Consider the following 13,146-nt stretch of genomic DNA (forward strand, 5'->3'; position numbering starts at 1 on the left):
GCGAAAAGACGGGATGGAAAAATTCTGGCACCACGCCATTATTGTATCTGCTGTAGAAATGCTATAGTTTCAACACGGAAAGCGTGGGGGAAAACCAAGTCACGAGGGTGGCAGCTGTGAGTTAGTGTCTTCACACCTCTCATGAACTGGAAACGTTTTGCACAGTGCTTGTCTTTGCTAAGTGAAACGTGTTTTCTTCATGTGTTTAGCCCGTGGTGGGGGTGTTAGAACTAGGTGATCTTGAGGTCCTTTCCAACTCTAACTATTCTATGATTCTGTGATTTCAGTGAACTTTCTAATGAGATGTCTGGTTTAATAGTACTACCTTATGTTTATCTGTAGAAGTGAAAGCATTAAAGGGGTGATTATGCCATCTAGTCCATAAACCCTATGAAAAATCACGTGAAGAAGTGTTTGATGGCAACCTGAAAACATTTGAATGACATCCCCCACGTGTATTTTATTGTTACATATGATATTCTTACCATGCACACATTTTATATGCATAATTCTAGTAAACCAAAATTCAAGGTCTTCTCTAGGTGGGAAGATGAATTTAGATTTAATAACAGTCACAAGTGGAAAACCAATTAACTTACAGTGTATTTGTTTGAAAGATCCCTCTTTCTATGTAACTGTATTGCAGTTCCAGTTAGATTTACTGAGTGGTGGCTGTTTCATGAGTAGTCCCCTTGCTTTCCACAGAAGAAGAAACAAAGCAAATAATACACATTTCCATCTAAATCTGCTGAACACAGCCTGTAGTGCATATGTGTGTATATTTGTGTATTTGGCTATATGCACTTTCAAATAGATAGAAGCGTCATTATCATACTGTTCAAAGCAGATTCTTCTCAGTCACCTACTGATTTAAACACTGTAGCTAGTGCTTAGTTTATGCTGGCTGGCTGCCAAACAAGAGCAGTTATGTTCAATAATGGCAAAATTAAGAGGTGAGTGTTGCTGTTTTACAGCAGGACATGGCAAACCCCATTTCCTTCTGTCAGCTGTATCTTGATTACACACACAGTCACACAGGCACACTATCTTGCACACACACACATGCACGCACATTCTCCTTGTTATTTGATGTTTGCTGTCTTTCCTGTGGTTTTTAACTTGAGGTAACTGAAACCAGAAAAAAGGCAGAATATAGACCACAGTGTTTGAAAGCAAATGAGAAAAAAGCTCTCACTTGTGGGGAAGGAAAGAAAAAGCGAAAGAAGACCGAACAAAAAAGCGTACCCCTATTACTGCTCTGACTGTGATACTTTGTTTTACTTCTGCTGGCAGGTGTCCTGGTGGTAAATGTTACATGGAGGAACAAGACTTACGTGGGAACACTGCTGGACTGCACAAAGCACGACTGGGCCCCTCCTAGGTGGGAAATCGTTGAGTCTCTTTTTTCTTGGCTGTATTTAACCCTCAGTTTCTGTCAAGACACTGCACAGAGATTAATAAAAAACAACTGCTTATAATCAGCAACATACACCAGTGAAAAGAGTAATTAGAATCATAGAATAGTTAGGGTTGGAAAGGACCTTAAGATCATCTAGTTCCACCCCCCCTGCAATGGGCAGGGTCACCTCACACCATGTCACCCAAGACTCTGTCCAACCTGGCCTTGAGCTGCCAGGAACAGAACATTTATGGCTTCTCTGGGCAACCTGTTGCAGTGCCTCACCACTCTCACAGTAACAAACTTCCTTATATCAATCCTGAACTTTCCCTGTTTAAGTTCGAACCAGTTGCCCCTTGCCTACATTGAAATGTGGGATCGAAGTTTGGTTTGTTTTTTTTTTTTTGGTTTTGGTTGTGTTTTCGCGAGGGAAGGGGAAATACATGGGATTGAGTCAGAGGACAGTTAATTTAAAAATGCATTTCAGTAAGCTTGGAAAAATTTTCTTTCCATTGTTCCAATTAGGTGGTCTTGTTCTTACTGTTTTTGTTCTTTTTAAATTGCTTTCCCTTTGAGACCGTAACATTTTAGTTTGGCAGAAGGATATCTTTCCTTTAACAAGCACAAATACTCTGTTGTGGGAAGTGGTGTTGTTTTGGTATTTTTTCAGTCCACAGCTGATAAAGTCTGCTCTTGTTCATGCAGGTTCTGTGAGTCGCCAACAAGTGACCTAGAGATGCGCGGAGGGCGTGGCAGGGGGAAGCGTGCAAGGTCCGCTGCAGTTGCAGCTCTGCCTGGCAATGAGACCAGTTTTGCAGAGTCCAGAGGACTTCAGAATAAGAACCGAGGTGGTGCCAATGGGAAGGGCAGGAGGGGCAGCCTTAACTCAAGCGGGCGTAGGACACCCCCAAACTGCGCCATGGATGAAGTCAAAGCCAGCCCCTCAGCTACCAATAAGAGGAAAACTAAGCCTCCAATGGAGTTAGATTTGAACTCCAGTTCTGAGGACAATAAATCTGGAAAACGTGTTCGTACTAACTCTAGAAGCACTCCCACCACCCCACAGGGGAAACCCGAGACTACTTTATTGGACCAAGGCTGCTCTTCTCCCGTGCTGATTGACTGTCCTCATCCCAACTGCAACAAAAAGTACAAGCACATTAATGGACTACGATACCATCAGGCTCACGCACATTTAGACCCAGAAAACAAACTGGAGTTTGAGCCTGACAGTGAAGACAAAATTTCAGACTGCGAGGAATCACTGGCTAATGTGGCCCTTGAATGCAGTGAACCAAGCACAAATTTGCCAGGCTTTGATCCACTGAAAGCACCAACATCTCCTTCCTCCATCACTACCCCAGGGACCCCCAGGGGAAAAAGGGAACTGACCAGCAACAGCCCTGCTTCAGTTATCAGTTCCAAAACCAACAAGAATTCTGGCAAAAAGAAAGGTCTCAACAGTGAATTGAACAGCCTCCCGGTAATTGCTAATATGGCAGCCACACTGGATAATTGCTCAGTAGTTGATGGCAGCTTGCAAACCGAAATGCCGAAACTGGAGGCTGAAGGGTTAATTGACAAGAAGAGTTTGGGTGATAAAGGCAAGAGAGCAAACAATTGCAAAGTGGATAAAAACCTTTCCAAACTGAAAACAGCCAGGCCCATTGCTCCAGCGCCAGCACCGACTCCTCCCCAGTTAATAGCTATACCTACTACAACCTTTACAACCACAACCACAGGGGCAATACCGGGACTGCCCTCTCTAACAACTACTATTGTTCAGGCTACACCAAAGAGCCCTCCACTAAAGCCTATTCAGCCAAAGCCCACAATTATGGGAGAGCCAAGCACTGTAAACCCAGCTCTCACATCACTCAAAGACAAAAAGAAAAAGGAGAAGCGAAAGCTGAAGGACAAAGAAAGCAAAGAGATGGGAAGCCCCAAGATGGATTCTAAGCTGGGAAAGCTGGAAGATTCAAAAGGGTCTGGGAAAGACTTATCTGGACATTTTTTAAAGGACCATCTCAACAAGAATGAAGTGCTAGCTAATGGACTGTCAGAGTCTCAGGAGAGCAGGATGGCAAGTATCAAGGCTGAAGCTGATAAGGTTTACACGTTCACAGACAACGCACCCAGCCCTTCCATAGGGAGTGCCTCCAGGATGGAATGCAGCACTTTGGTGAATGGACAGTCTGCCATGGCGTCACTGCATGTGTTGACACAAAATGGTGCAGAAAGCACGGCCACTAAAACCAACAGCCCTGCTTACTCAGATATTTCTGATGCAGCTGATGATGGTGGCTCTGACAGCAGGTCAGAGGGCATGAGGTCAAAGGCCAGCTCTCCGTCGGATATTATTTCTAATAAGGACGGTGTTGTAAAAGGACATTCTTCAACCACAGCACAATCGGCTCAAGCAAAAGAGTCCCATTCTCCCTATTACCATGGCTACGATCCTTATTATTCCCCAAGTTACCTGCACTCTGGACAGGTCAATGCCCCAGCAGCTGGGAACAGCAGTACCCCACAGGGACTGAAGATCAAAAAAGAGGCTGAGGAAGAAGCTGAAAAGAAAGAGAAGGCAGAACTGTCAGATGCCAAGAAAAGTGAAAGCACTTCCTCTAATTTGCAGCCACAACATCAGTCAGTGATAACTCAAAGACACCCTGCACTTGCTCAGTCACTTTACTATGGACAGTATGCCTATGGGCTCTATATGGACCAAAAGTCCTTAATGGCCTCTAACCCTGCTTACAGGCAACAGTATGAAAAATATTATGAGGACCAGAGACTAGCAGAACAGAAAATGGCACAAACTGGGAGGGACTGTGAAAGAAAGAATGACCCCCCCTTGAAGGAGATTGGGAAGGATGACAAGCAGAAGAATATTCCATCTGCCACTATTTCAAAAGCCCCTTCAACTCCGGAGTCCAGCAAAAATAACACTAAAATAGGGTCATCAGCTCCTAACAAAGGTGAGGAGACAAGCAAATCACAGATCCTTTCCAATCACCAGCAGCAGCTTCAGGCTGACAGCTTCAAAACCAAACAAATGGAAAACCACCAGCTTATAAAGGAGGCTGTGGAGATGAAATCTGTTATGGACTCCATGAAGCAAACGGGATTAGATCCAACTACAAGATTTAAACAGGTGAGATTACAGGAAAGTCAGCAAGAGTGTCTTGATTCATCCTTAAATTGAGGTTTTGTGCCTGAATCTGCTGTGTTGTTCTTCTACCTTTGCAGCCAAAAAAGCTCCACCATCCTTTTTTCATAGTACTGCTGTGTCTGAATAGACCAATAGACCTTTCAGTTGAGCTGTTTGAAAAGAAAAAAAAGAAATCTAGCAAGGTGGTGAAAGAACCCATGCTGAAGACCTGAATAGACTATATTAAATTACATGCATGAATAAAATGGAATTAGATTTCTCTTTTAGATGTAAATTGTAAAGCAATTTGCTTAGTTCAGAAATGTGAAATTTCAAGCAAAATAAGCGGCTTTCATTGTGAGGGGACTTAAAGTAGATTTGAAAGATGTTTTGAAGTGGGTTTTTTTTGTTAAATGACAGTTGGCATTTACCAAAGATGGGTGAACAGGTTCTTTGAAGAGTTGGCTTCAAGCTCAGCTCTTTATCTTAACCCAAGGTGACCTTTTTGAAGCAGTTAAGCTCCCCATCTCTCCTCAATCAACCTCAAGCCCCTACAGACCTACATAATGGATGACATCCTCTGTCCATTGAAGCCAGTGATAGTTTTGTCATTGACTTCAGTGGCACCAGAATTTCATCCAGTGGCTTTATGCTGGCCTTCCTAGATGTCACGTTGCCTTCATTTGAGGCAATGCAACCACCTTTGTGCTCTGAACCTGAGCCTCAATGCTTGATACTTGCATGTTCCAGTGTACAGTACATCCCAGACTTCACCCTTAGGGACATGTAAGGGAGATGGGATGGTACAGCCTCAAGTAGGAGAAGATTTCTGCTGATTCAGATGGGTATTTGAACCAGACTGCCCATGTGTGCAGTTTTGTGCTTATGTTTTTGTTGCACATGCCATAAATCAGAGACAGTGTTTACAATTAGGTCTTGAGTATTCTGTAATAGAAAAAAAAAAAAAGTCTTCCACTTACAGCTCAGTACTGATTTGGTGTAGTTTTATAACAGAACTCACCTACTTAATTCTAGAACATGTTTATAAACTAGTCTATGTAATATATTATGCAAAAATATGTTTATGATACCCTGTGTATGTTCTTTAAACCGTGTGGTCCTGATCCTGTAAAAACTTACCCATGTGTAATTTTACAAACATGGAGTAAGACTGTCAGCTGAGGAAGTCTGCCTTAATATATGACTTTCACTGATTCCTGAATGTTTTTAATATCAGAGGCTGCATTAGCATCTTTCCAGCTAGATCAGTTTTTCAGGTTCATTGTTTCAGGTAATGTAAGTGCTTTGGCGTATCATTAGCCAGCTTTATTTTTGTGGTTCACAGATAGTTTTTTTCTCTCTAGTGGGAAAATCTCTCTGTAGGATTTAATTAAAATGTTCTATGAATAGTGTGGTCTCGGAACTTTGATACAATGTATATGTATTTATATGTAGTTAGAGACATGAAAAGGGATATAAGATGAAGCAATTGAATTAAATTTGTTAATCATCTCTTGCTTCTTCACTGGAATATTTTTTGGCTGTGAGCTCAAGGCACTCTGTAGCAAGGAAAACTTTCCTGTATGTAACAGGGGTATGTTATTAGAACAGCTATTAAAAAATATTAGCTGAAGTAGGGGAAATATTGATAATGATCTTACTCCAACATCTAAGTTCAGAACAAAATTGCTTTTTCTCCTCCATATTAGGATCCAGATTCACGAACATGGCATCATTATGTCTATCAGCCCAAATACCTTGATCAGCAAAAATCTGAAGAACTTGATCGTGAGAAAAAGTTTAAAGAAGACAGCCCTAGAAAAACACCTAACAAAGAAAGTTCCCTACCTAACCTTCCTGTCTCATTAGCAAGCATTAAAGAGGAGCCTAAAGAGGTCAAGCGTTCTGATTCTCAATCAGTGGATGAGAGCAAGATAAAAAATGATGATCGTAAGACTCCTGTAAATTGGAAGGACTCTCGGGGTGCTAGGGTAGCAGTTTCCTCACCAATGAGTCAGCATCAGTCGTATATCCAGTACTTGCATGCTTATCCTTATCCACAGATGTACGATCCCAGCCATCCAGCCTACCGTGCAGTCTCTCCTGTCCTAATGCACAGCTATCCTGGTATGTATTCTGAAATTCCCTGTGCATGCTAGTTAAGATTTACATCCTCAAAATGCACTAAAGCCTGCATTTTAATGTTTCTGTTAGTAGCTAGGGTATATTAGAAACTTCGTGGGTGACATTTGTTTCGCTTGTGCTTCCACTAGAGAAAGTTCTGTAGATGAAACTGTTTAATATAAGATGTTCCTTTTATGAACTGTCGCAGTTCCCAGCTACAGTTTTCTCAGCCCTTGACAGTCTGCTATCGCTGTTAGACTGACAGATAGTTTATTGCCTATAAAAATATTCTAAGCATTTACTGTCAGAACCATTACAGTTACTATTCCTTTCACTTAAAGAGGACTCATAAATGTCTGAAGTGGCTATCAGCTCAGCCCTCTTTATAGCCTCCATTCATCAGGGTAAATTAGGGTGAAGAAATTGAAGAGCAAAGATGCCATCTGATAGTCATGTGATCCATTTTTGATGTTATCCTCTATCCTGGCATCCCCTCCTCCCACCTTGATATAACCAATATATAAAACCAATAACTCAGTGTGGTATTGATTGTTTACTTGCAGGGGCCTATCTCTCCCCAGGATTTCATTATCCAGTTTATGGGAAGATGTCAGGGAGAGAAGAGACGGAGAAAGTCAATACCAGTCCAAGCATCAATGCAAAATCAGCCACTGAGTCCAAAGCACTGGATTTGCTCCAGCAGCATGCCAGCCAATACCGCAGCAAGTCCCCTGTTGTAAGACTTCATCTGTTGTTACTGAAGAGTGGTACATATGGGAAGGGATAGAGAACATAATTTTAAGAAGCACACAATCTGGCATCAAGCTCTGAGTGCATGATTCTTCTTTATAGTACAGCTTAAAATAAAAGCAATTTATAGTCAGGGTGCTTCTGTGGCATAAACTGGAAGTGACACATCGAACACAGTTCTGTGCTCAGAATCTTTCTATCTTGAATGGACTCACAGATTCAGAGATACCTCCTGGTGCAGTTTATTGCAGTTAAACAGGAAGTTCCTGTTTGGAAACAGATAATGAAATGACAGGTTGGGCGGTGGGATTTGGTAATAACCCCTCCATATATTTCCCAAGAAGCTGTATCTTCCAAATGGCAGACTACCAGCCCCTATTTCTGAAGATTTTCTTAGTGGAGTGTATACTGTTATTGTACTTTCAGATAAGCTGGTGCTAGTTTTAATTGTGAGCAAGTCCCTGACTCTGATTCTGTTTTTAAAAGGGCTTTCTTGCTATTCAGGCTGGCTTGATCCCCAGAGTGCATTAGAGGGCTGAAGATTCATTTACATCAGCTTTCAGCAGCTCAGCTTGGTTGTTCCTACATTGGCATCTCAGACAAGCTTAAGGGAGCCCAAAACTAGAAGTCATCATGGCGGCTTCAGGCTGCAGTCTATTGCCTCAAAATCACTGTGCCTTGGAATGTCTTTCATTAGCCAGACACACCAGCTTTAGATTAGAATCAAATGCAAATAATATAGCAGAGAAAATACTTACTCAGAAAAGATCTGCGTCATCATATGAATTCGTAAGGTTGATGCCAGGCAATAGCAACTGTAGTTTGATTGTTGTTTCATCCCTTCTAAATCCTCACATCAGTTTTCTTACACTTTCTTTTACAAGCCTGTGGAAAAATCAGCAGCTGAGAGAGAACGGGAAGCAGAAAGGGAACGAGACCGTCATTCTCCTTTTAGCCAGCGGCATCTCCATACGCACCATCACACACACGTTGGAATGGGTTACCCCCTTATACCTGGACAGTATGACCCATTTCAAGGTGAGCAGATGATTTCCAGTGGTGGGTTTAGCTTGCCTCACAAACTTATTATCATGACATTGGAAATCATTACAATGTGAAGCATTTTGGATAGAGATCCCCTTGTTAATCATAAGTGCTTTACATTTAGGAAGAAGGCTTGAAAGTTCACAGCACTGACTAACATGACTGAATGAATAGCCTTATGCCTGAGAAATACCAAGCTTTATTTCCAAAACTGAGTGTTAGAGCATTATTACAGATGCACCAGTTAGGCTGTCATTCATGTGAATGTTTTGATTCCTACTTCAAACTGACATTAACTGGCTGAAAGGCGGTTAAAAAAGCAAACCAAACAACCCCCTTTTTGTCTAATTAGGGTTATGTAAGCAATTGAAGAAATGTAGCAAAGACAAAGGCTTTTTATCCTGAACGTATTTTATGTACAAGGCATTGCAGTCATAAGGCTTTCAGCTTGTTATAATTTGACCACCTGAAAGAGGACTTTCTGTATTTTGGCAAATGCAGCGCACAAAGCTAGAATCAGAGAAGAAGTAGCACAGCAAGAGGATTCATTCTCTCTAGGATTTATACCAGTCTTTGACTGTTTTTCTCTAACTTTGGACTCTAGCTGAATTAAAAAGAGATTTCCTCCCATGCAGCAAAGTACATGCTATCACAATTGGTGGCTAAATGACATTAATTCATTACGTTCACTTGGTGCCCCAGCAGTTATTTTTCCTGTGTAAAAGCCTTGACATTTCTCAGTTTGATTGAGTGATTTTGTACGCCTTTGGGGATGCATAATGCTTGTTCAGTGGAAAAACTGTAAAAATGGTAAATTATTATGAAAGTATTGTATTCTGAGCAGCTGGCATGTCATTTCTATAATTCACTGTGACTTTTGATTCTTGTTGTTTCCTGGTACCTATTATTTCTGCTGAGCTTCCTATTCAGGAACTCACACAAACCACTTAGCATCATGCAGTGCAGTACTTGGAAAGGAATACAATAAGTAGCAATACTGTATTTTCTTATAAAATATATATCAAGGAAAATTCAGTTTACTGTATGAATGCATATTGATCATACTGGGCAAACTGTTTTTTAACGCTGTTGCCTGAAATATTTGCAATTTATGTAGTGTTAAAACCCCACCATTTTCTGATGGTGGGATTTTTTGTCCATTTGCCTTAAGAGATGCTTCCTAATACTTCTGAGCACAAAAATCCATTAAAACCAGAAGTACGTCAACATTCCTTCATTTCTTCTTTCCCTCAGGACTGACCTCTGCTGCCCTCGTTGCCACTCAGCAGGTGGCTGCACAGGCATCTGCATCTGGTATGTTTCCTGCACAAAGAAGGTAAATAGTCGGTAAATCTTGCGCTATATATCTTTGCCAGATATAGAGACAAAGAAGCAAATCATAGGTTTTATATCCTGATGGTCTGCAGTATGACACAGTTTTTAAGGATGAAGAAAAACCTGGGACTTTGGATTAATTGTAGTTTTTTTTTTTCCTTATGGTGGCACTTTTTCCCTAGTTGGAGCCTTTAGCTGTAACATAGATCATTAGCAAGGGACAAGTAGTCTGTCTTCTGAGATTTTCCATAGACTGTGTTTTAAGGATTGGTATTAAGAGAAAGCAAATTATTATGAAATATAATTTAACATACAGATTTTTTATTAGAGGGGTTTAAAGTTCGTGTTCAGTTAGATCCATGTAGTACCAGGAAAATTTAGGATTTTATCTATCCTGCAGGTCTGCCTGGTTTGCCGATTTTGCTTTCAGAGCAGTTTGCTTGGGAGTCCACTAGAGGCGACATCATATTTAAGTTACATGCCCGTTCCACACATTTACCTTAAATTATTTATTAGCTTTTCAGTAGAATTTACTATTCCAACTAGCTGTCTTCAAGAGGAAAGACTCTTCTCTATTACAGTGATCCACATTGAATGAAAAAGCCAAGATATCCTTAACAGAGGGCTTCTTTCATCACTGCCATGTTAAGTCTAATACATTCCATGGTTATGGCTGTCTTTCTAAAGGTGACTCTGAAAATAAGCAAGCGTGTGAGGCTCGTAGCTAGAATTATTTGCATGAGAAAGGTTTGAAGCCCTGGGGAAGCTGATGGTGTCAGAACCCAGAAGATAAATTCTGGCACAAATTACTTGTTAGTGTGTTGTTCCTGGCAGGGGAGGGATGAAGACATGGCTTGCTGTCTTTCCTTCTTTGGATTGAGAGTACTGTGCAGATTTCATTTTGTGGTGTATCCAAGGTGCAGAAGAAACCCTAGGAGGAAAGGATACTGCATACTAAAACATTCTTTTTTCTCTTTTCAGAGAATGATGAGTTTGGAAATGTACATTGTCATGTGACTGGATCACATGAGGAAGCGCTTTATTACAGACATCAGTTCCATGGTGTTAATTTGAAATGCCTTAATGGCAGGCAAAAACCAGTCATTTCATTTTTGTAAATTGCAGATTTTATCACAGAGTAACAAATGTTGCTGTAATTAGACTTCTGTTTTTCTATATATATATATATATATGCATATATATATATACATATATATAAAAATATATATATTCTTTACTTTTTTTGTATCAGTACCAAGGCTCGCACACAGGGTCTGCTGCTAAGTTGCAAACCACATGGTAAAGGAGATACGTATTTGTCATGTTTAGAAGAGTTTAGAAACCACAAAAGGCTGTTTGTTTCTTTTCTTCTTCCTTCTTTTTTTTCTCTCTTTTTTTTTTTTCCTTTTCTTTCCAATTGTAAATAAATAATGTTATGTATCAGTGTGCCTGAACCTTGCATACCCTTCTGGTATTTCCCATAAGCTCTCAGAGAGGCTAACTGTGATGACACTTTGGTACAACGTAGATGTCTATTTGGTGGCTCCTATTAAGATGCATCAGTGTAAAATGTTACTGTATTCACTGTTTCATTGTAATTGTGTATTGTGAAAAATATAACTTTGGAAGGCATGGGGATTTTAGTACCACAAAAACTGTGTTGTATATAATGTATAGATTTTAAATGGAGATAATGAGCATCTGTGAATAACAAAATGTCATTTTTTATAATCTTGAATGGTGGATAACCTAATAGCCTGCATACCAGAAGACACCTGTGATTGTTCTATTACTTGAATAGTCCTGCAGTCTTTTTTTTAATGTTTACAATTACCCAGTTTTAGAAGAGAGACTTTAATGCCATTGTCTGGTTACTTGTTTTATGCTGTGATCTAGTTTATTTTATGTAAAACATATATTGAATGCTTTCATTTTTATACCTGCCTTAAACAATTTGGCAATCATAATAAATAAAAGGTTGGTTTTATACTTCCGTGGTGCCTATGGCCCACTTTGAAAGATGTGTCACAGGCAAAGACAGCAGAGGCTGCAGCTGCCACGCAGGTACTAGTGTGTGTATGCCCTGAGGCCCTCCCTGGGGCTCACGCAGTGGTGTGCACCTGCTGCCATCCCTGCCTCCCCACCTGGGCTGGCCTCTACCAATGGGCGCAGTGGGGCCCAATCCAGATGACAATGGGCCTGTTTCAGTTGACCCTGACAGGTTTGAGTAAGGCCCATAGTAACACCTTGGATGCTATTAGAAACTTTATTAAATATCTAAGGACTGGTTTAGAGCAGCTCTGTGTGCTGTAAATTATAGACAATTTTTTTCCTATTATATTTGTATTATCCCACCTCCAAAATGAATAGATGCCTAAAAACAGAGGACCTGACAATTAAAAAAGTCCTTTGCTGTTCTTAACCTGCATTGGCAGAGAGTACGTATTTTATGTGGCTACGCCACCTGTTTTGTTATAGTGCAGTTAACACCGTTAACATGAAATCACTAATCATGATATGGAAAAAAATCAGATTTGCTGGTCAGGTTTCCAAGGCTTTAACTTTTATCCTTTCCTTCTTATCCCTGTTATACTGATTGTCAAAACGGTTTTTTAAAGTTTTACTGTTGTGTTTGGGTTTGGGTTTGTTTTTTTGACAGGGTGAATTACTGCAAGTTAAAGCTTGTTCTTGAAGTTGGTTCCATTTCTTCTACCTTGTGAATACATAATACAGAAGGACGAATTAAAGATTCCCAACAGACAAGCACAGTTGGACTTTTTATATTACTATGATGAAACTGTCATTAATATTGCTATAATTGTTTTATTTTTATAGGCATAAAATCAGTTCCCTTACTGACGAGTTATAAGGTTTATTGATTTTTACTACACATCATTCATCTGTGGCTTACACTTATTGTCTTGTTCTGAACACATTCGGAAGTCTCACAGTGGTGGCATACTACAAATTAGCCTCATAAAAATGGGAACGAAGGGGTGTTTTCTTTCGAAAGGGGATATTGTGAATGCAGGGCTCTTGAAATAATAAATGCCTTATTACTTCTATGGTAAAGGCTCAGATGATTTTTGTATTGAAATGTACGGTTTACTTTTTTTTCCAGCCTCTACCGTTAATGTTTCTACAGCAAACAGATCTTACAAATTCACACTGTTGATGACTTTGCTTTAGTGTGGTTTAAGATTGAGTGTTGTAAGTACCTGGAATGAATTACTCTGATACAGCATAAGCAACAGTTAAAATTGCAATTAACAGTATAGCTTTATTACATCCTTGAAGTCTGTAAGAGCAACTAACATCCATTGCCATTTATTGTCTTCCTAAG

General features: G+C 40.2%; 1 protein-coding gene across 7 annotated transcripts in view; it reads left to right on the forward strand.

Annotated features, from left to right (window-relative positions):
• ZNF608 (zinc finger protein 608) overlaps window positions 1-12,869 on the forward strand; it is a 92,423-nt gene extending 79,554 nt beyond the window's left edge. For 3 of the 7 annotated variants that reach the window (XM_061346017.1, XM_061346020.1, XM_061346018.1), the window contains exons 4-10: window positions 1,294-1,381; window positions 2,105-4,553; window positions 6,260-6,677; window positions 7,238-7,410; window positions 8,309-8,462; window positions 9,723-9,804; window positions 10,785-12,869. In XM_061346017.1, coding sequence (XP_061202001.1) covers window positions 1,294-1,381; window positions 2,105-4,553; window positions 6,260-6,677; window positions 7,238-7,410; window positions 8,309-8,462; window positions 9,723-9,804; window positions 10,785-10,791 — 3,371 coding nt within the window. In that variant the 3' untranslated portion in view covers window positions 10,792-12,869. Of the gene's footprint in view, window positions 1-1,293; window positions 1,382-2,104; window positions 4,554-6,259; window positions 6,678-7,237; window positions 7,411-8,308; window positions 8,463-9,722; window positions 9,809-10,784 lie in introns of those variants that run through there. The other 4 variants (XM_061346024.1, XM_061346022.1, XM_061346023.1 and 1 more) reach the window with 4 other exon arrangements.
• The last annotated feature ends 277 nt before the right edge of the window (window positions 12,870-13,146 follow it).

Source organism: Neopsephotus bourkii, unplaced genomic scaffold (assembly GCF_033783945.1).
Source record: "Neopsephotus bourkii isolate Nb327-2 ecotype Australia unplaced genomic scaffold, CSIRO-AGI_Nbou_v1 NB_256, whole genome shotgun sequence".
Classification (NCBI taxonomy): Eukaryota; Metazoa; Chordata; class Aves; order Psittaciformes; family Psittacidae; genus Neopsephotus; species Neopsephotus bourkii.